Below are 24184 nucleotides of genomic sequence, written 5' to 3' on the forward strand. Positions count from 1 at the left end.
TTCCAGAAGACCTTGAGGCCTACCCCGTGGACATGGCCCAGGACAAAGGAAGCTCGACGCCTGGATCCAAGCTGTTCAGGAACTGCCCTGGATGCAGATTGCAGAATGTGTTCAAGGAGGACGAGCATTCTAGATGCCTCTACTGCCTTCACGAAGACAAAATGCACGTGGAGAAGGACTGTGCGTTTTGCAAGAACATGTCGGAACGGACCATGAGGGATCGGCGGATCCGCCTCACCAACTGGCTGGAAGGGAAGAGCCCAGTGGTAGGTGAGAAGAAGAGGTCCGAGTGGTCTTCTAAGTCCTTTGAGGGCGCTCCGGCGATGGGGACCCAACAGAAGGCTAAGCACCGCGAGTCCGCGGGCACCGGGAGCGCCGAATGGTCGGGCTCCTCGGCTGCCAGGCAGGGCACACTTTCACTGACGCCATCAACCACGAGCCAACGTTCCGGCTCGGGGAAGAGAAAGTCGGAGAACCCGGCTAAGTTTCTGGAGAAGCCCCGGTCCATCCCGATGGAAGCAGCCGATTGGAAGCAAGGCGGTGACCCTCCCCCCAAGGTGAAGGCCTCAAGCGCGCCAAAAGTCGTGAAGGCCCTGATTCACCCATCTGAGGCCTCTATCGAGCGAGTCGTGGCGGCCCTGGTGAAGCCTGTGGAGGCTACCCCAGTGGAGGCGACCTCGGGGCCCAAAGTTTCCCTGCCACCGCAGAGGGAATCCTCTTTTCAGCCCATAAAACCCCCGTGAAGACCCCAGTGGAAAAAGAGGGGGCGGGGCGGTGACCGTTACGGACATGGATACAGCCTCTGAGGAGGAGCTGGTTGAAGTCGTGAAGGGCCTCAAGAGGTTTGAGGAGGTCCGGTCCCACGAGAGGAATCCCAGGGATGCGGACGAAGAGAGCGACGGTGGCGCCGACGAGGCTCCCGTGGAGGAGGAGCAACCATCACGCCCGTCGCAGGCAGTGCCCGAGCCTCAGGACAACTCGGTGGCCATTTTGATGGCAGTCCAAACCTTATGCATGGAGATAAGGACGAGGTTGCCTCTATCCCCAACGGACGACCCAGCAGAACCGGGCCTGAAAAGCCCTCCAAACAAGCAGAGGAGAGTTCATACCCCCCCCACCACCCCGCCCTTCCAGCCCTTGCGGCCCGCTCAGCCTTCATCTCCTTCCCCTGATCCTAGGGTTGACACAGGAACAGATACGGCCACGACGGGGACGGATTACGACAGTGGCGACGACGGGATGGGCCTTCCATCACCACCCCCTCGGGCCTCTCCGCCTGACGAAATTGGCTCCTTCCACGCCATGATTGCCAGAGCATCTGAGCGTTTCCAGCTCTGCCCCGAAGAACAGAAGAAGGAAGGCTTCCTCTATCAACAGCGCAAGGCCAAGAGGAAGACGGTCCTCGCGGTGTTGCTGCTTGATGACATCTGGGACAAGGGACTTGCTCTCCTTGAAGAACCGTCCACGACGCCTGCCAAGAGGGATCGGTACAAGAAGAAGTACCGGGTCCCCGATTCCGCTCCTTTGTGCCTTAGGTCACAGCCGACCCCGGATTTGGTTGTCTCGGCGGCGGCCAAAAAAAAGCGGCGGGGGCGACGGCTTCAACTTCAATCTCCCCACCTGACGGCGAGGGAAAGAAACTGGACGCCATGGGACGACGAGTCATCTCGTCTGCGGTGACAATTAAGGCGGCCAACGCCCTAACGATTGTGGCCCGCTACGACAGGGAGTTGTGGTACAAGATCGCTCCCCTGCTGGACTTCCTACCGGAAGACAAGCGTGCGGAGGCCCTGGAGATCCTACAGGAAGGTGAGGTGGCGTCGGACCACGCCATAACGGTGGCCACGGATATCGCGGACACCGGGTTGCACCAGTTGGGCAACAGTGTTTGCCTTCGACGGTGGGGATGGCTCAAGGCAACAGATTTCCGCCAGGTGTTAGGCAGAATCCTGTGCAGTGCCCTTAGGGACCACTACACACAATTAAGACTACAAGTGGCCATACAAGTTTTACCTTTGGTACAAGCCTGTACCGCTATGCCAGAGTGGTAGCAGTGGTGGAGCAGCCAGGCTTATCTCAAGAGTATATGCGCAGTAGCAGAGATTACACAAAGGGACCACAACTGCTGTGACTCAAGCAAACACTGACTCAAGGTTTCAGGTAGAAAAATAGAAGTACATTTATTTTCAAACCATTCGTTATAAACACAACACTTCTATTAAATTGAAACAAAAACCACACGTTAAATATACTACAACTAACCAATTCACTTTGTACAGTATGTCTCAAGGTAAGTACCCTGTGTTTGAATGAACCGGTATTACGAACAAAACACGTTACCGCGACTACAATTGCGATCACTTTTTGACAGTTCGGTCTACTAAATAAACGCGTATCCGTGACATGAAATACTACCGGGGCAAAAACACACTTAGCACCTGAGATACCCAGAGGGAGTTGGAGACAAAAATCACAGGCAATATTTTGGTTAGGTAGACGGAATCGAGAAACGCTCAGAGACAGGAGTTCAAAAGTCAAAGGGCCGGAGCCAGGGTGGAATGACACCGGGGGCCTGGGGCCGATGATCAGACAGTTCACGATTCAACGTAGCCAAAAGTACTTTGATATTGTCAATGTTCCGAAGCAAAAGTTAGAAGAAGGAGGGAAGACAAGGGCAAGCCTTGGAAATGAAGAAAAAGAATTCACCCAGTTTCCTCAAGCAGAACACAGTACCTTGTTCAAATGGTGCAGCTGGTGCCCTGGCAGTTGTTCCTGTTGGTTTCCCGCAGACTGACGATTCCTGGAGCTTCGTTGTGAAGGAGAACGTCTGAAGGGGGTCTGCACCACACAGGGATGAAGCCGGCAGCAGTGGCGAGGAATAAAAGGTGCGCTCCTTAAAAACAGGAGAGGCTCTTCAGGTTGCTATCCGGACCACTACAGCAGTGTGCAGCGATTTCGACCAAGGATGAGGATCCTCTGGCTGTGGAAGATGAGCTGGTTATCCCCACTAGGGGAAGAAGACTCCGGACTAGATCTCCTCTTAGTCGTTGAAGGTAAGTTAGCTCAGGACTGCAGCAGGGCTTCACCGGGACGGGGTAGTTGCTGCAGCCGTCGTTCTCTCCGCTTCTCTTCGGTTCCTTGTAGTTCCAGTGGCGACTCTGACTTCTAGCCCAAGAGACCTGCCTTTTATGCGAAAATCCCCCATTCACACAGCCTGGCTGTCAATCACCCAGGAGTGGGCTTGTCCAGCCCGGACAACTACCCTGGCCAATCATGACAAAGTGCGACTTGGGTTTCCTAGGATACCCTGTGCAGGGGGTGACTACAACCCTCCCTCACGTTCAGCCCACCTAGACACCCAGGCGCCTTGAGGAGGGTTTCTGAGCAGAAGCCCGCCAAAAGACAGTGAAAAAAGAAGGCGAACTTAGTTTGCTGCGCAAAGTAAAACACAAGAAGGACTTTAAAAAAAAGAAATGGCGAATAAACCCAACCGGAGCCAAAAGAAAGACGATTTGGTCAAGCGGGTTTATGTTCGAGGCTAATATAATAGCCAAGAACAATACCATGTTTATCTAGTATAATCGCGGTAGAAAGGTTAGGTTCGATACCACTGCCACCAGCCAAGTCTAAATGTTAAAAGAGCAAAACCATGCTCTAGGACGTACAGATAAAAAGGGATACAAATTAACCCTTTCCAGTACTCCATGGAAGATGGGGTGTACTGGATCTGTGGTAGATTGACTAAGTAAAGTTAATGGTAACTTTACCCTTTTCTGGGGGACGGTAGTCGCCTCAGAAATGGAGTCGGGAGAAGTCTCAAAGTCAACCCTGTGCCACGGCACTGAAGGTGCTGTGTGACACACAAAAAGAAGGGGGCTACTGAAGTGGTGTACTTCAGAGTCCACAATCACAAAAACAGAGAAATACACATGACAAAACATAGGTAAGAGTGGGGGAAAAGCTCTCATTCTTACCAAGTGGAAAAAAAATAAACTCCAGAAGTCCGGAAAAGCTGCTGGGGACTCACTAGGTGAGGGAAATTAGCCATAAATGAGAATTCTCCCTAACAAACACCACCACGATGTTCTACATTCGGAAGCAGGGAGGAACCAGGTCCCCGGCCCTATCCTAGGAGGCCCAGGATCTGTGGCATTGGGCCGTTGTCCAGGGGATGTTTCTGGTGCCCTTCCATCTAGCAGGGATAAACAACACCATCGCTGACTCACTCAGCAGGGAGCTGCGCTCGTGCCACGAGTGGGAACTGCGTCAGGACCAAGTGGATCGACTTTTCAGACGATGGGGCAAATCCTAGATCAACCATTTTCGCGACGGCGGTGAACTCCAAGTGCCAGAGATTCGCCAGCAGGTTATTACGCTCACCTGACTCCCACGGAGGCGCTGGCCTGGTTCGCGCTGCTGTGATCTCTTCTAAGGTGATGCGCAGGGTTCGGAAGACGGACTGGACCGGGCCCCCAAATCTGGCTTGCCTGGCTCGCAGAAGTATCCTTCTGTAGGCGAAAATAGGGGATTAACTGTCTGCGGGCTAATGCAATCGGCCTCCCACTTTCCCCTCTCACCCTCCTCGAAACCCTTCTGTGATTTCTCGTAGCGTCTCACCTTAGGGTCTGGAAGGACGAGCTCTCCATCCTGCTTCTGAAGCAGGGGCGCTTTGGTATCCAGTTACTTCACTGGATTTTCGGATTGGTGAGAACCAAACTTGCTTGGCTTCCAGGTAAGTTTTTTGATAAGAGGTTCCCCTTGTGTCCACGCATTAATGTACTAATGCTAGTGTCTTTTTCCCCATAGGGGCCAGGGTACGGAATGCCGGGGAACAGGCACCGACCCGAGATGAGAGGTGAAATCCTTGTAGAAATCAGGTAAGTCTTTAATGAGCGTTTTTTGGTAATGTCTTTTCATTCGCTCATTAACGCTGATGTCTCTTTTTCCCCTTAGGGGCCGGGGTCTGGAATTGCCAGGATGCGGCGCGGACCCGAAATGAAGAGGGTCTCTCTCACCTTTTGTTCTGGTCTTTTTCTCCCTAGGCGCTGGGGCGTGACTGCAAATCCGGATGATCGCTGCTGAACATGGAGGCGCCCTGTAAAGGCAAGTGGAATGCGGCGCTGCAGCGATCGACGCGATGAGCTTTTAAATTAAAGTCTTCCTTTTCAGGATTGTCGGCGAGATGTCTCCGGGATGCGGATTTAGCAGGTAAGGACTTTTCTGTTCTCTTCTTCTCTTCCTTTGCAGGTGATCCAGAATGCTGGCAGGCGTGGCAGAAGTCAGGATGCAGGAGCAGACATGGTAAGCGTCCAGCTGCTAGATGCAGAACAACGCAAAGCACGTGTGGCTGTTCGGGTGGGGTTTAAATAGCCTTGGAAGAAGTTCCAGGTATGTATCCTTCCCCGACCACGCCCGGATGGTAAATTAGTCCCACAGGTCAAGTAGTTCCTTTCAGGCCTCAAGGAGGCCGGGATGCTGCAGCATGGTCTGCATCAGGTAAGTGCACCCAAGCACTCCTATAATGAGCCTGGCGCCTATGGCGCCAGGATTGATGTCTTTTATGAGCCTGGCGCCATAGGGGCCAGGGCACTGTCTAAAGGGCCCCTATATGGGGTTGCTGGGTCTTTCCTTGGGGACTGGATGTCCGCTTTCGGGGGTGCCGGGCTTGAACCGGCTCCCCGGGAGCGGGCATCATGACACAGGTTTCCCCAGCCGAGGAGCATGGGCAATGCTTTCTCCTTCCCCTGGGACGGCCTGTTCCTGTATGCGTTCCCCCGTTGCCGTTACTACTGCGACTCGTCAACCAACTCAAGAGGTACCGGCGCAGGATGATCCTCGTCGCACCGGCGTGGCCGAGACAGATCTGGTTCCCGGACCTTCTGGACTTGGCAGCGTCCCCCCCCCCAGTCAAACTATCGACAGACGCAGATCTTCTCTCGAGAGAAGGAGGCGCCAGCCTCCATCACGACCCGGGGTCTCTGAACTTGCAGGCCTAGAGTTTGGAGGGTACGATATCCCGGCGGACTGCAAGGAGATGCTTGCAAAGGCCAGGGCGTCCTCTACTTTCAAGTGCTATGGACACAAATGGAAGAGGTTCTCTGTCTGGTGCCGTGCACAGAAGATTAACCCTCTGCGAATTACGGCCCCTCAAATGCTGCCGTACCTGCTGTCAAGGCGGGGCTGGCTCATGCCTCCATCAAAATACATCTAGTGCTACATCTAATGCTATGTTGTAATGGAACCAAGAAAAAATAAAAAAATACTTCTAGCCGCGATCTCCCGCTACACCAGAACTACGGGACGATCATCTCTGTGGTCTCATTGCCTAGTGAAGGAGTTTATGAAGGCACTGTTCCGTTCATTCCCGCCGGTGAAGGCTCCGGCCCCGACGTGGGAGCTCATTGTGGTGCTGACCAGGGTCATGGGGGCGCATTTCGAGCCTCTGCATTCGGCACCGTTGAAGTTCCTGTCGTGGAAAACAGCATTTCTTATGGCCATCACCTCCGCAAGACGAGTGGGAGAGATCCAGGCCCTACCCTGCAAGCCTCCATAATTGACTCTTCACGAGACGATGGTGGTGCTGAGGACGCACCCTTCCTTCATGCCCAAGGTGCCATCGGACTTCCATCTCAACGAGCCCTTGGTGTTACCAGTTTTCTTCCCGTCGCGGGCCGAGAGGACTTTGCACTTACTGGATGTAGCTAGAGCGCTGAAGTTCTACATGGACCGCACAAATAGTTTTCAGAAGACATCACAACTGTTTGTGAACTTTGGACCTGTGAAGCAAGGGAAGGCCCTCGCGAAGGCTTCCATTTCCAAATGGTTCTCCGGCTGCATCATGAACCATCACCGGTTGGCAAACCGACCGTGGCCCGGCCGTCCGAGAGCCCATTCGACCAGAGCGATCGCTACTACCACGGCATTCTTGTCTGGTGTACCCCTTCTGGACATCTGCAGTGCTGCTACGTGGAAGTTTACGCACACCTTCACGAAGTTCTTCTGTGTCGACAGGGATTCCAGGGAGAAGCCCAGAGTCTGCCATGCAGTGCTACACAACCTTTCTGCTTGAGGTGAGATTGTTCCAGAGGTAATAATGAATTGCTTCTGTTCAGCCTTGCCACCTCCTGTGGTTGTGTAATGTACTGCTATGTATTTGTTATTCATGAGCATGTGAATCCATGCCAGAACCCATCAGTGGTCGAAGTGGGGGGTAGCGGTGCTTCTCTACTTCTTTTTTACAGTTCCTATACTTTCATTTTAAGAAGAAACCGTTCCGGAACGGTTTCGTTTTAAAACAAAAGTGTAGGAAGTTAAAACTTTCACTTTCAAATGGATTGTGTCCTCCCACGTATTCCTCATCTTAGATATATCCTTACCTTCAGCTTTGCTGCTTTGGAAATTTTTTCTCTCTCCACCATAGGGCGCTCCACTCGAAGCGACAGCGGTGTCGGCGTCATCCGTAGTATAAATGCCTCGAGAGCGCCCGTTGGCCTCAGTTCTGTTTTTTCGTATCAGAGCCCATGTATTATAAACAAAGGCGTGCCTCTTATTGATCCAAGCCTTGAAAGAATTTAGAGTGTAAACCATGTAAACTGTACTGTGGGGTAGGATGGGAGGGTCGATGAGGAATACGTGGGAGGAACATCCAATCGAAAGAACGTTACAGTTGGTAAGTAACTTGTTCTTCGAATGGATTGTGTCCTCCCACGTATTCCTCATCTTAGATAGACTCCCAAAGCAGTATTGTATTGGAGGCCGCCGAGGGACATCGACGCCGTCGCTTCGAGTGGAGCGCCCTATGGTGGAGAGAGAAAAAATATCCGAAGCAGCAAAGCTGAAGGTAAGGATATATCTAAGATGAGGAATACGTGGGAGGAACATCCAATCGAAAGAACGTTACAGTTGGTAAGTAACTTGTTTTTCAGTGCAATGCACTGAGTGTTCCCCTAAACAGCAGTAGAATGTTTGTTTTTTGGGGTTTGTATTGTGCGTGGTGATGGGGTTTGTGGGGAGCAGTGCAAGCCAGTAGGGAGCATAGTTCCACTACTTCTTTCTGTGCACTTCGACCACTGGACTCCATGCAGGAGAAGGTTTAAGTAACTTACCCGTAACTATTGTTCTCCAGCATGAATCTGGCATGCATTCACATGTGAACCCTCCCTCTGTCCCTTCTGCGGCTCTTCTTGGTTATACTGCCACTTAACGTGCTTACCTGATCTGAAGATGGCTTCCAGAGGAGGGGCTTACAGGGAGGACTGTTATTGGATGGGGACCCAGAGGACAGTGATTGGTTTAGAGGAGAAATACAGTTTTAAAGTGAAGTATTTTTTCTTCTACCAAGGATTCCCAGCCTGACGGGGAATATTCATGAGCATGTAAATCCATGCCAGACCCATGCTGGAGAACAATAGTTAAAGGTAAATAACTTAAACCAATGCTAAAGGCCCACAGCATGCAGTCTTTAAAGTGCATCAATCCATAAAATACCCACCACGGATGTGCCCCTCCTAATAACCAGCCTTGGTGTCTTATTACCTGCCCATGTTTCACAGGCTTCAGAGAACCAGGAGCAGCCAGCACATCAACTGGGGTACATCTTCCGTATCCCTCCAAGAAATCGCATCACGGATGTCCTTATTTTTCTCATGGGTGGAATCGGTGTAAGCTGAGTGAAGCCTGGGGCGATAGATACCCAGGAGGAATCCACATTTAATACCTCTACTATCTCTACCTCCCAAAGCACTCCACCCAGCTCCTCCTAGTCCATGGGGACCGATCCGTCACCTATCTCGCTCCCTGTCACTCTGAAAACCTCCAGCGGGATTCTCTTCAGCTTGCCAAGGATGAGTTTCTTCCGTCGAATAATTCCCAGGTGGATGGTGCCACATTCCACACCCCTAATTCATATTTGCCTCTAGCAGCCATACTTCTCCATGATCATGCTGCATTGTTGTGGTATGTTGTTTTCAATTCAGTATTTCTTCTATTGTCAGAAGGCCCCATTTCAGGATGCAAAGGTGAGGCTTTGTTCTGGGGCTCCGATCCAAGGGCCCAGTTGCTCTTGCTCCTTCAAGTTACCTGTCATTTTTCAGCCACTTCCACCTACTCCTTTGCAGTGGTATGTAGTCTCATAGGAGGCAGCATATTCATTACATTCTCTCCACATACCTTTATTGCCACAGTTCCCCTTTCTCCGGGAACTGTCGCAATAAATCTTGGTTAAATGACGCAAAGGGGTATTCTACGCCACACCTCAGCCCTCGACTAAATAGTTGTATGCTGACCCATTACAGTTTGCCGAGAAACTACTCTTCTTGGGAGACACTCAATGCACTATTCTCACTCAGATGGTGAAGCCTGGCAGACTCTCAATTTCAGCCAAACGCTCAAACCAGTCTGGTCTCCCCTGATGGATCTTCCAGGGCAAAATGTGTTCCGGCTCCATTGTAGTCAAATTCAGTGTGTCTAGGGGTGGTACCCAAAGGGGAGATGTGCCCAAAATCCACAAGGAACATGTCCATAATCAAACTAGTCTGGCTTCCCCACTCTGTGAGGATCTTATAACCTACAGGAAGTAGTGTGTCAAACAGTGCAGTGCCATCACCTCTGTTACGCCTAGTATTTGCATACTTCATCCTGCTGAAAGCTATTTTAATGCAACTCAGTTGTGGTTTACCCGCATGACCAAATTATGCTTTTTTTCTGTCCTCGCCTCTTTTCAGATATGCCGAAAATTGGCATACTTACTGTTAAGATGGATATCCAAAATCAACCACAGGGTGGATTTTGGGATGCCAACTTTTTATAGTGAATAGGAAAGACATTAAAAGTCATACCCATTCAAGGTATGTAGCAGAGTGGCAAGACCTGGATGGATGGATGGATGGATGGATGGATGGATGGATGGATGGATGGATGGATGGATGGATGGATGGATGGATGGATGGATGGATGGGAGAGAGCGGTCTAGGGGTGCAGTGAGTCCACACAGAGAAACACGATATTTACAGTTAGACAGGCAAGTACAAACATGAATGATTTATTCTGCCTTTTAAAATGCACCCTAAGCAATGAAACCTCTAGGCAGGTCTTGTCATACACTTATTATAAAATTCACATATACATTCACTCTTGTGAGAATATAGAAAAGCATATCATCCAATACCAGTGCAATACAAGTAAGTAATCAGATGCAGTAAACAAAGTAGAAATGTTTTCCAGCAGCACTAAAACAGTTCCCTATTACTTAGTAAGTCCAGCCTAGAGATGGTTTAGGGCCTAGTGCCCTAAAGTCCTCTGTTCCAAAATATATACTTTTATGGTAGATTTATTATGTGATAAAATGCCAGTGGATGTGAATCCGAGTTCCAATAAGTTAATTAAAGTTCAGGTAAGTAGCTCTCTCAATCCCACTACACTAGGGTCGGCCCAGGAGGGGATACGGATACTTGACTTAGATCACCACCAGTCTAAGACATGAAAGAGGTATGGGGGCAGGCCTTCATGCCCATGTAATCCTATGGAAGATGGGGGGGAAAGAAACTGGTTTCTTAATTTACCCCCCTTACTCTGATTCCTCCAGATACCACTGCCGAGGTTCCGTATTCCATTGGATACACGCTCTTCTTTGCTTTGTCCTGTAGAAGTAGGCCCAAGGGTATCAGTTGCAGAGGACACTGTATTACGTGGGATTTAGTTTTAGTTAGTTGCAGTACCTTGTTCAGGCAGTCCAGCAGAACATCCTTGCAAAGAGCTGACCACTTCAGCACAGCACCAGTAAGCAAAGAAGACTGGCTGCAATGTAATTAACCACAATCAGGCCATTCTTTTCCCAAGGGCTCCTGCCTGTGGTATAAGGAAAACAAATGTCTCTAGGCCATTGGGCATGTGGTTAAATTCTGTTTCAAGCAAAGTCTCCTTTCAAGTGCCCTGGGTGGCCGGGCCTTTCCCGGCTTGGTCTGTAACTTCTTTAGTTCCTGCCCCTCCCTATAATCTCAGGTTTTATACACCTTTGTGGGGTCTCCAGTCTCTCTGCCCTGCTTGGGATGTTTGCCTTCTCTGCCTCTCTTGGGCATTTTGGGCTCTCAGCCCCTTTCATTGTTTCTAGTTTCTTGCCCCAGGATAGGGTGTTTAGGTTTTGGCCGTTTTGGGCTGTTAGGTACCCTAGTCCCTCATGGGCCTAGGTATCACACCTTTGGTATGCAGATTATTGCCTGTCTCAGGGTGTATGGTGGCTTGGCCCCCCTAGGCCTTTCGTTCGCTTACCCATTCTTGGGGTATATGGATTATCGCCCTGTCTCTGGCTGTATGGTGGGCTGGCACCTTTTGGGCCTTTCATTCTCTCACCTCTGCTTGCGGTTTCTTTGGGCCCGTCAGCTCCCCTCCTGGTTCACTGTGTGTACCACTTACCTGCTTTGCGGCTGGGAGGCTCCTTGGGGGTGAGCTGCTTCTGCTTCTCCATGGTCTTCCGCATCAGTGCGTGAACTTAAGTTCTTCCTGTCTGTTCTAGGGAGGATTACAGCATTGGTTCCCTTAAGCTGTGGTCAGCCACGTCTTTTCGGTTCTGCAGGGTTGAGCTCCTCCAGCTCTTGCCCTGGACGTAGGGAGCGCGCTCCATAGGCTTCCTTGCGCACTGGTGCTCCTCGCTGTCTGCGTGGGATGGCGGTCTGCCTCCAAGGGGGATCGGCCGTCCTGTGTGTCTTGTCTCTGCAGACTTGCAAGCTTCTCTCTAGCTCATTCTCTGGCTCCTCCTTGTCTCCGTCTCACAAGGCCTTCTGTTACCCAAGATTGTATGCCGTACCCTTTGGGTGCACTACAACAACCCTGAACTACTGGCAATAGGAACCCAACCTCTGGTATAAGTCTGTACTACACAGGTTGGTATTGTGTTGAGCAGCCAGGCTCATCTCAAGAGGTGTCGTTGTGAGCTGTAGGGGAGTTACACAGAGATTCACAGTGACAAGTATTCAAATAAACTCTTACACACAAGATTTTTCTCTTGAATTATTAATTTATTTAACAGTCAGTTCGAGTAAGCCTTCTTCAGAAGTGGGCAATATAATAGTAACACACAAATGCACTCCAAAATGCACACTATTAGTTTAACTAAATCGGTAAGTACCCATTTGGGATGGCACACAGACACTTCCTACACCCTCAGGTGGCTTAAATAGCTAGGACACTGGACATTAATATATCACTGTTGCATTTAGGGCAATACTTATGAGTATGCCAAAGAAAAATTTTATTAGAATAAAACAAGAGGTGTCGCAAATATTCACAAGCAGGTAAGTACTTTTGGTAACCCATAATACAAAGTAAGTTAACCCCTTCCTGGAAGGAAGAGGGAACACAATGTCAGAGGGTAGAAGAGTCATTCAGGGAGCCGGGCCAGGCCAAAGTCAATTGGGCAAAAGTTTAGGTGAGCTGATGCAATTCTTGCAGGCAAGTAAAAGTCTTGCACAATGTTTTAGAGGTCTTTGTAGAAAGGAAGAAATCAACGTAGGCCACAAGCTGATTGGACTTGTGAGGTAAAGAAGCTGTTAACAACTCTACAGAAGCAACCAAGACAAGTCTCCACTGAGATCAAGTAAGGTTACACAACAAGTGGTAAACTCTCTTAGAATTTACAGTACCTTTGGTTAGAAGAAAAACGGTTCCAGCTGGCTTCTGTTCCTGTGAAGCTCTGCAGATCCTGTGTTCCTGAGCCACAGTCATGGGGACAAGAGGGAGGTCGTCTAGAGGACTCCTGCACTGCAATGGGACGGCCGGCAACTGCTGTGGAAATACAACCAGCTTCTGGAGGATGTCGAGGTGGCTTACTTTGGAGTTGATTGGTCCCACCAACTCAAGGGGAGAAGTCGTACTTGCAGGGCTTCTCTAGTCGAGGCGATTTCGGAGCTTCAGCACAGCAGCAGAGCTTCACCGGGCAAACCAACGGTCCAGTAGTTACAGCAGGCATCTCTTACAAGTTCTTCTTTGGATTCCTTCGTCCAGTGGTCGACTCTGCCTTCCAAGCCAAAAAGCTTCACCTTTTTATGCAGGTTTCTCCCATTCATTCCAGCCTAGCTGCCAGTCGAACAGCAGGGTGGCTGTCCTTGCCAGACAGCCAGACGGCCAATCACCTAGGAGTGCATTCCGGTCTCCTAGGAGACTAAGCAGAGTAAGTTTTGGGCACCTCTGTCGCTTCCTTCCCCCGCCAGACACCCTGGAGCCAGAGGTGGGCTTCACTCATGAATCCCGCCAAAGGCAAAACGAACAAAGGGACCAAACCTAGTTTGGCGCGCAGAGTAAATCTCAAGGACCTTTCCACAAAGAAATGGCGAAAAAAGAAGACTGGGGCCATTTTGACAAAAATTACACCTTTGGGTGCTTTACTGCAGCTGAGAAGGCAGCCTGCGGTAAAAACAAACTACAGTAGTTAAAAGTAAACCACTGCCACCAGCTATTCATTGAGGAAAGGGTAACATAAAAAATGTACATGAGAATCTAGACAAAAGTGAAGTAACCCCTCCACCACCCTATAGTAAGATAGTGTGTGCTGGGTCTAAAAAGTTAAGTGTAAGCAAAGTCAATTTCACTTCACTGCTCCAAACAGTAGTTTATCCAAGAGAAGGTATTTAAACCTTTGGGAAATCTAAAAGACTTCCCTGTGCCACTGAAGGTGCTGTGTGACACAATGTAAAGGTGATGCCTATGGATTTTGTCAGACTCCATACTCAACAGAGAAACACAGAGTTCAAATCACATTAAAAATACATGAGAGTGATGCACAGAACGGTCTTCCTAAATCGAACTGTCAACCCCTGCGCTGCACACGAGGGACGGAATTTAAAAAAAGAAACTTTGGAGATGTCCCTTTCCTGTTTTATGGGGGTTGGACAAAATTGACCGAAAAAAAATCAAAAAAGACCTTCAGAAAATGGGAGAATTACATAGAACCGTTAATCCACTTCCTAAAGGTATACATTGTGTGTTGTCAGGACCAATGTGACAGTGGTATGTATCTATTAAAAAGTAATCTGCAAGGCATGCGTGTGAGCTATTGCACCTATAAGTGCAAGCATTTTACTTTGGCCATAAGCTTTCAATTGTATGATCAGTTTGCTCAAGCCTTGCTCTATAACTTTTTCAGCATGATGGTCTGCATGATGCTCATGCTGCTTTCCCCTATGCTGGTCAATCATTGTCCTCTTTTTTTCTGTTTTTTTTTTTTTGTTAGCATGTAAATAGGAGATCTAACTGATGCATAGTCCATGCTTATAATTTAGAACAAGCTCTTCTTACTATCAAATGCTTTCTTATTAGCACTTGGGTTCTATATTTTAAACAAATGGTGTGAATTAAAGATTTTGAAATGTCAATGTTCCTCTTTCTCTGTAAGATTATATTTTAATAATCCCTAACTTCGTTATGTTCTAGGACTTGGATGATTCTGAATGTTTATACATTGTAGTTTGATCTAAACAATAGTAGACTCTTGTAGGTTTGGCATTTGTAGTGTATGCTCTCAGTTTTGAGACCTGAAGTGCTAGCCGCTATTATGTGGCGTCTCATTATTTTCATTATTTTCCTGTCCTGATGTCAATTGTTTCTTGATTTTTGGGTAGTCTAGTTGTACTGTCCTAAGGGGGTTGTGGCGCTCCACTTGAGAGTTCTGAGCTAGAGTTAATTTCTGTGTGTGAGTGAGTGGAATAAGAGTGTAGCTATATTGTCTTTCGAAAGATCACTGTGACCGCACATCTCCTTTCTAGAGGCCTTACAGTGGCCATCAAGCACTCCTTAAACAGAAATATATGTCCGCATTACCCAACCCTCCTTGACAAAGACCCTTTGGTCGAAACACGTGTCGACACTCTTCAAGTGATTGGCATTACAACAGCTATGATTGTGGCAACCTTATGCCAATGAATCAACACTGCATTCAAACCAAAGAAGTAAGACTCGTCATACACTTGCGCCTGACGCACTACCTCAACTGATGAAGATATTTTGAGTCCAGCGCGCTACTAACAGGGTTACCATCTTCCTCCTTTGTCTACATTGAGACCCATGAGTAATGGACCTAGTCTGAGACCTGCAGCTGACTAGCATCCAGAGCAGATGTGCAGTGCATCAAGCAGGGAGCTTTGCAGACATATAGGCCTCAGTCCAGATCATGATTTCAGCGCTTGTTTTGCCCTTCTCCACTTAACAATGTAATTTCCATGCATTCCTTTTTGGCACAACCTTTTTCCATCACTGGTAGGATCACTGGTGACTGACAATAGTGCTCTCTTATCCTTTCTCTTTTAATGGTTGCTTGACTTGTTTGCCTTTTGTTGCTCAAGTAGTTTGCTTTGTCTTGTGTTCTGGTACGTATTGTGCTTATGTCATGTTTATTTGTTCTTCTCATTTTAGGAGGTATACCACGAGCCTCACATCCAGGCTTTCTGGGAAAATCACAAGCATAAATTTGCCAGCATTAAAATAGTTGGGCCGGAGGAGGCATTGACTCAGGGAGAGGCCAGGGACATGGCCATGTAAGTATGCCTAGAATCCGGGTGGGAAGACAACTTGTACCATGTATGGTGGAGGAATTGATGGGAGAGACTCAGTATAAGGGCACCTGGCAGAACCCTGAACAGCCCAGGTGGGCATACTTTAGTGAACAAAAAAAGAAAATTCAGGGTGAGAGGTCACACCAATCCTACATATAAACACATATCACAGTCGTGAGTATAGAATTGCTGATCTGAATGTATTTTCGGAATTGATGGGAGGCCATGCACTCAAATGGCCTCTGCGACTGTGGAAAAAGCAACCAGAGGCCTTGCTCTGCAAGAGAGGATACATCTAGAAGTGGTTTAGTTTTGAAGAAAGACATTTCTGGGAGTGCCATATGGAGAGTGGTTGTGCCCATTGGGCCCTATGGAATGATGCTGAGACAAGCAGTGTCATACGACACTGCAGTTTCACAAGAGGGCCAAGATATGCTAAGTGCCATAACCTGCAGGAATATTTAGAGCCTGATGAGGAAAGGAGTGTGATATTAAGCCAAATTGAGTGTGGTAGAATTTTGTTTCCAGGTTAGTCATACATGATACTTTTTTGTGCATATCCAGTGCTCTCCAACTTCCCCATGCCAGAGAGATTTGTAGTTTTAAATTTAAATTAGAACATTAAGGTGCGAGCGCGCTGGAGGTGGGGCTGATTTCCCCACACCTGTTCCTTGCTTCAAAGCGCTGTGAACGGAAAGGCTGCAGTGAAGGATGGCAAAGGGATGTCCTGCAGGCATAGTACTGGACCATCAGAAAGGTGCTTGATGTGTTTTCTCATTTTGCTTCTCCTTAAGTCGGTCGGATATTCCTCTGGCACTCTCTAGTATTCGCTGCACACTCTCTAGTACTCACTGCAAAACTTTGTATTTTGCCTCCCCTCTTGCCCCAAGAGGGGAAGTGGAGAGTGGAAGAGTCAACTTACACTATATTACGATTTTGGCTGCTGTTCGTTTTTTTATTGACTGAGGGGTCTTATAACTTAGCAATTTAGTATTTTAAACATTTTAACATTTTTATTGTGTTAACAAATTTTCTTTTTCCTTTTTACCACGGTTTTAGGATGTGTCTTAGTTGCTTTTGATTTTGTTTTCTTAATTGTGTTTATATACGTATTTTGATAGAATTGTTCAACTGTACTTGCACTTTAATTGAAATGTCCCACTCCGCTATTCTTTTCACTAATTGACATAGTACTGTTAATTGTACACATTTTCTTTGATCGTGCTGAGGTGACCACGCTGGAAGCAACCTCCCAAGCACTTCCGGCCCAAGATCCCAAGTGCATGGGTAGTGACCCCAATTAATAAAGTTAATCTCTTGATCGAACAGATCGAAGCATTGATGGGCGATATCTATCAAAGTGACTGTTGCCATGGCCCATCCACAACTGGCAAAGATAGAACTAAGGGAAACGGAGGACGGCCCCTGATAGCTAAGGGAAATCCAAATGGGAATTATCTCCAAGCAAGCTTCCGTTTTGACCTCTAAGCTTAATACTAAACTAGTGGTAGACGAGGGACGAAGGTAACGTTCTATGATTGTGATCGGGTGGCCAGTCTGTGATCAGACCACCAGTAGGCTGGGGGTACTTCACGTTTCCAATTGAAGTCCACTCAATCCCTCAGGGGCCTGTAGCTTTGATGGAGGTGGTTAGGAAGGTGAACAATAATGTTCATGCATCTGGTGGGGATTTAATTGCTCTGATTTCCTCTCCATTAGTGACTAGGAGCTATTCAACAAATATTACATAATCGCATGGGAGAGCAAGGATGGCCTTGTGAATAAATTAATCCGCTGGATAAGACATAAACATTGATTATCCGTGGTAAGATCAGATATAGTGGATGTATGGCGCTTTTCCCAGACCCCAATAGGGGCCTGGATCATATCAAAATGAACCCTGGTGAACAACCATTTAACATCAGGTCTTCTGTCAATAGATTCCAGGACATGACACTGCAGCCAGCTGATTAGAAAATTGAATTGAGAGGGAGGATACCCCCTTAGAATACAACAAAGGGGAGAGGTATCAAATGCCACATTTAATCCATCTTTAGTGACCCCGGTGGTTCCCCTGCTACACTCTGCCTCTACTTGATATGCTTCACCTTCCCCACAATGTGATATGTATATATGTAATGATGTAACCGAAAATATTTCAACTTTACATAATGTGAAAATGGTATCCTGGAATATTGCAGGTGTTCTACAACATATGGTTGACTTGAGCTGGCAAAATTACCTTGGACTACGACATCCTTTGTTTCTAGGAGGCATAAGTCACGAGCAATATACAGTGAATCGATATTCTATATTCACTGTTCCAGTTTCTAAATACAGAAGTGGGGTAGGGCGTCCCAGCGGTGGTTTGAGGGTTTGGGTTAATACCGCCCTCAATGTTTATTCAAGTTATGGTAGTGGAAACCCAATCCCTGGATTTGCAATGTTTAATGGTCACGGTTAGTTCTGATCTGAGACTTTGTATCTTTATTGCCAATGGTATGGATACCTTAAATAGATTGGAGGGATTGAAGGTGAATTTAGAACAAAAGTATGGGTTACACCTGAAAATGATAGTGAAGGGTGACCTAAATCTACAATAAGCACCATGTGTGGATCTAGTGGAACTCATAGAGGATGGGGATGCTATTTGGGGAATTCCTGCTTTGGTATTTCCGACTAGGCAATCTGGCCAAAAATATGCTGTCCAAGCAGCTGAATTATGGGGATATGCGTAGTCATATTGACTGTGCTTTGGGTGACCACCTCTTCTGGGTGCGATCAAATCCTTTGAAATCCAGGAAAGAATGAACAGTGACCACAATATACTTTTTCTAATTCTTCCTTCTTCTCATTATTGTAGGGTTAAATCTAATGCAGCCCAAAAAGTTTACTTATCAAATAAGACACAGGCTAAAATGGGATGAGTCTGCTCTTGCAGCAAATTTGGCAGAGGCATACGAATTGGTGATGCCAGTACTCTATAAGGTTTGTGACACCACCCCTGACATGACGTGAGTCTGCCTCTAAGATCTCGCCTATTTTTAGTAAATATCTGACAAAGCCAGCGAGGGGAATAACAGGTCGCCAATTGCAGAAAGAGAGCTTGTATGATCAGCAGGGCAGAGCAGCGAAATAAAGACTATTGGGCGTTTCAAACAATAGAGATCCCATGATTAGGAAAGATGATCCTTTAGGAAAGAATTTTAAATGGGCATATGGGAGTCTCTAAAAATGTCTTTAGACAATAAAGTAAGATGTGAAATAAATTTGGAAGATTGTTACCAGGGGAAATTGTGAGTACTTGAATACAGTAGAAGTAGCAATCACAGAAAGGACATGGCTTGATCGTTTTTTCAAAACGTTATCAAGAATCCTGACCTATTTTTGAAACTCAATCAGATATTCCTGGTTGGGTTGGATACAGCCCATGGGAACATCTCAACTTCTATTGAGCTTGAGTGAAGTAGCACGGGCAGTGAGGTGCCAAATCTCTGGGAAAGCCTCTGGCCCTGATCACATGCCAGCAGACCTTTACAAGAGTAATTTAGAAGTATAGGTTCCTTACCTACTTAAACTATTTTAACACCATTTTGCAGACTGGTTTAAAACCTCCTATTTGGAACTTAGCGGAAGACGCCCTTATTCAAGAAGGGGGATTGTGGGAACACCAGTAATTATAGGCCAATTTTTCTTTTGTATCTGCAGTAAAATGTTTGGGAAAATTCTCCAAACTAGATTAGAAAGATGGGATCAGGAAGCTCTCAGCCACTTTTTAGCAGGAGATTGAGCACTGTTGACCAAGTGTTAAGATTAATCTATGACAAGTATAGTATGATAAAGAAAGGCAGCCTATACTTAATATTTGTTGATCTGAAGGCTGCCTTTGACATCATACCAAGGGCAGCATTGTAGGAGCCTCTTTTTGCCAGAGGGTTTCCGGTTAATGTGCTGAGAGCAGTCATCGAATTATATTCTGATTCCTCCACAAGAGCAAGATGGGGTTTTGGGTGCAAGACCACTAATGTTTTGAAAAAGGGGGTAAAACAAAGTTGTACTCTTGCCCCCTTACTCTTTAACTTGTTCTTTGATGGGGTATTGGAGGATTTCCCCGTGGAAGTATCAGCTTCTCCCTTATTAGCTGGTGAGAAAATTGGTATTTTATTCTTTGTGGATGATATTAGAACTTATTTCAAGCTCTCCAATAGGCTTGAGGAAGCAAGTCGGCCATTTTGTAAACCTTTGTGATGCAAGAGAGTTGGAGGTGAATGTCTCCAATAAGAAGTTTGAGATGTAATAAAGAAAGGGGTTGTCACTTTAATTTATTATTTGATATTAAGGGGGAGATTATCGAAGAAGTTGACCACTTCGACTATCTGGGGCATAAGAATCTTCAGTGATGAGAAATGGGTGAAACATATGGAGATGGCCAAAGTTGATATGGTGAGAAAATGCACTAACCTTATTCAATTTGCAACTAAAGCAAAATACAATTCAGTGGTTCCCGCTGTTGTAATTTACAGTGCACAAGTCTTGGCGGGGTCCCTATATGAAGCAGAACTGTGGGGCTATATTAAATATAAGACTCTTGCAACAACAGAAAATAACATTTTGAAAAGGCTGCTTCGTCTCCTAGGTACTCCCCTAATGTTCCTGTTCACATGGAACTGGGTTTGTTTTGGGTCCAAGATTTGATTGCCTGCAAACCGCTGTATGGGTCTGCATATGATCGGGTGATGGCCATATTACATTCTGTAATGTTTTGTCAAGTATTTGTTGTGATACAATAATATTTGTGTGGTTGGATCAGACATATAAAGGCTCATGCCATTAAGCTTGGGCTGGACGCACTATGGTTCTTACAAGAGCCTATTAAGAGTATCAGACATGGGGACCATTATGGACATTCACTCCCAGCAAGTCCGGGGTGAATATGCCTCGAAGTGTCTAAATATGGCCATGGGTTACCAGTATCTGATGTGCAAAGACACGTATAGGATGGAGGAGTATTTATTTTGGATAGGTGATCCAGCAAAACAATCCCTGTATGAAAAAATGCATCTTGGTAATTTACCACTTGCTTATGTTAAAGCTAGTTGGTTTTCTGGATCTTCCCCTGTGTGCCCTTTCCGTCCAACTGTAAAAGAAGTTTTGCAACACTTTCTCTTCACCTGCCCCATTCATGATGCCATAAGGAAAAGAAATGTGAAACTATGTATGAACAATCGGTGGTGGGGGGAGCATGATGATGATGATGATGATTGCGGCTGAATATATGTGCAAACATGCAGAATGTATTGATGTTATATTTGCTGTTTCAATCTATTTGGTATGTGCTTGAAAGAAAACAGTGGGCCTCATTACGAGGAGGACGGTAAGGGATTAGCAGCACCGGTAAGGGCACCGGTGCCGGTAATCCCTTACCGCCCTAATACGAGTTCCCTTTGCGGGTCCTCCCTTAACACCTGGTTTTTCCAGGCGTTAAGGACGGGACCCGCAAAGGGACTCTGGAGCTAATAACGGTATCGCAATTTGCGGTACCGTTATTAGCGCCTTCCACATTCCCATTGAGCCCTATGGGGGCTCAAATTGGAATGGGGAAGGGCCCTGGTGAATGGGGAATTACCAGTCCCGCCAACCTTGGAATGGACCGGTAATAGCTCCATTCACCGGGGCGGAGTCGGTAGGGTTTTGGAGGCAACCTCCAACCTCGTAATGAGGCCCAGTGTGTTGAGAAATGTGCAAAAACCTAGTATGGTAGGATTCTTTTTTTTCTGTACATTTTATAACTGGGATTTTTAACCTAGTAATAATTTTCTGTGTCATTCAGATTAACTTTTGATGTTGTTTACTTTTATGGAATGTCTTTCCGAAAATAGTTTGATGAAAATTACAATTCCCCCAAAAATCATGACAGGATGATTTTTTTCACACATGCCAAGGGGAAACCTGAGGCCTCTGATATTGCCAACGTTTTCCAGACTAAAGAACTAAGACACCTTGACAACAATGGGCACTTATCTCAACTCGTGTTTGTGTCTCCCTAGCTGCTGACAAACTGCTTTTCGTTGTATTTAGATACTATAAAGAACACGTGTATTGTTTGTTCGAGTTATACTAACGCTACTACCGTGGGGTTTCACATCGCTCAACTGTCATAGAACAGACGGAAGACAAAAAAAGCGGAGACGTTTCCACGGTTTGATAGCAATAATGGTACTGGAGCATCCGTATGTCCTTAATTTCTTATATCTTGGAAGTAACAAAGAACACCGCATTGAAGATCTAAGTGGCCTAGTAGCAATACACCAGACAAATCTCTTTCAAATATTCGGGGGATTTACCATAAAAGGTTTTTTAATGGATGAGGGTCAGAAGTTTGAACTGAATTCGGGCTGCAGTGGGAAGCCACTGTAGCCTTCTCAGAACTGGAACACATGTATTTGATCAATACAATTTGTAACCGCAATGGCGGCAGCATTATGTAACATCTATAGTAGTCTAATAGACTGCTTTGTTAGTCCTACAAAGAGACTATTACAGTAGTCAAATTTTCCCCCTATTATTGCAGGTTCTATCGTGGCATTATTGCAGACATGAAATGCGGCACAGTGCAGCACCACACAAAAGCATTTATATGTAAATATATTGCTGCAACTTGTGCAAAACTAGTTTATTACTAGGATAATTTGGAAAGTATCATAGCCAAATGTGGTCCACAATCTGAAGTTGTCATTTTATTTTAAAAGGTTCTGTCCTTGGTCAATCTCAAAACAGTGTCAGGACAGTCTCTTTTCAACAGGGCAATAATTTCTGTATACAGTTTACAAAGGTTTGGTTACCCCTCCCCTGTCATTCAGTGTCTCTCTGGGTTATTTTCTGCTGCTCTCCTGTTGATGTTGGGCTATGACCACCCCCTGGTCCTCCTTGTCACTCCTGTGGACATTACTGTATCTCAAAGACAAGTTTCTTCAACCTTCTTTAGACAGAACAAACTGTATTTGCCTTCCTCAGTTTCCACAGGTGAGCTTGAAAGGGATTGTAGCCTCATTATCAAGGGGTCCTGATTCCTTTTCCACAACCTTCAGCTTCTGCTCTTGTCCTGTTTCTCCTTGACGTAAAACCATGTGCCTGTTCCTCCTCTCACCATAGGCTTTGTCCCTCCAGATCTTGGTTTCAGCCCTACCCACTTCCTTTGGCCAAGAATTGCCTCTAGTTACTTCCTGACCTTGCTAGCTACCACCTCGTAGCCTCTGTCTACTAACTCTTCACTCCACCCCCTCCTCTTGCTGTCTCCACCTCCTGCTGTCTCAAACCAATCACCTCCTGATGTTTAGCTGCAACCTCCTCCTGGTGGTGTTGGAAATGTTTTCCACCTAATTCATGTGAGGGGTGTAGAAATGCTTAGCCTATGTGGAGAACAGGGTGTCTGTAAAGCAAGAACAAATCCTTTAATTTTGTAGTGGCAGAACAGTTACTCTTTACTTCAAGAAGCAGTGGGCCAGTTACAAAATACAATGGAGCTGCCAAGTTCCCCAGTTCCATGCTAGGGAGCCATCCAGTCCCATTTTATTTATTGTAATTCTGGCATTTGTAGTCCAAAATTTAAAATGTAAAGGTTAAAACTACAAGTCCCAGGATTCTAAGAAAAAAATGGGATGGCATGTTTTTTTCACACATGGAACTGGGAACCTTGAGAACTCAGAAGGAATTTAGTCCCATACAAAGGCACGAAGAAATACACCTGGTTTTTTACTTGATGTGCTAGCTCTCTCTGTTTTGCCAGCATTTTTGGATTTTGGACATTATTTTTCCTCTCAGCCAGGATTAAGCCAAAGCCTGATTATAACTCCTATGGTTGAAGCACCCTATAGTGTCCCATTTAACCATTTTACCTGCCTGAGCTTTTTTTTTGTCACACTCATCCATTCACAAAACAGAGGAAGTCGTTGTTTGCCTTGAGAATTTGAGGGGGTTGGGGGCGGTGGTGGTTGTGTTGTGTCCCTATTTGGTCAGAGGTGTGCTATCGTATGAGAGGAAGTGCCCATATTTGGACCGAGGGTTCCTATATCCCGGGGCTGGTGGCTATTCCTGTGACAAAATGCCATCCGATGATGGTGGGACAGTCTGTTTTTTTAATTATTAGTCAATAAAATAATGCAGGTAATTTCATTTCTGAAAGGGAGGACTGACAATCATGTGCCTTTGCAGATAAAGTATCACAACACCCTTAGTGTAGTGGCACAGGGCAGTTTCAAAGGTCCTGTGCATTCCCGACAGCTGCTGTAACACAGTTCCTGTAAGCAGAGATGGCTTTTCAAGCTTCTACATCTCTAATACACTGATACAAAACATTAGTGTGCCTTAGTCAGCCCGGTGGCATGTTAATAATTAAACAAGTTTGTGACATGGTGGCTACTAAGGTGTCGCAATTATACTCCTACGTCCCGTCCCCTTTCCTCCATACTTATGGGACATCTCTCCGTCCTGTGGGACGGGACCGGAGCACTTTGTAAAAAGCATCCAAAAATGTGTCCTTCCTCTCTTTCTTGCGCGGGGCCCGGCCCGCGGCCGTAACCCCGCCAACTTTGGCTCCACCCGCGCATCGCCCATCAGTCCTTTTCTCCGCTCGTTCAGACTTGCAC

General features: G+C 46.6%; 1 protein-coding gene across 2 annotated transcripts in view; it reads left to right on the forward strand.

Annotated features, from left to right (window-relative positions):
• Nucleotides 1-24184, forward strand: part of PLOD3 (procollagen-lysine,2-oxoglutarate 5-dioxygenase 3) — a 796608-nt gene that overhangs the window by 508735 nt on the left and 263689 nt on the right. For both annotated transcript variants that reach the window (XM_069646170.1, XM_069646173.1), the window contains exon 10: nt 15400-15521. In XM_069646170.1, coding sequence (XP_069502271.1) covers nt 15400-15521 — 122 coding nt within the window. The remainder of the gene's footprint in view (nt 1-15399; nt 15522-24184) is intronic.

The sequence above is a fragment of the Ambystoma mexicanum genome, chromosome 1p (genome assembly GCF_040938575.1).
Source record: "Ambystoma mexicanum isolate Mex_15411 chromosome 1p, UKY_AmexF1_1, whole genome shotgun sequence".
Taxonomy (NCBI): domain Eukaryota; kingdom Metazoa; phylum Chordata; class Amphibia; order Caudata; family Ambystomatidae; genus Ambystoma; species Ambystoma mexicanum.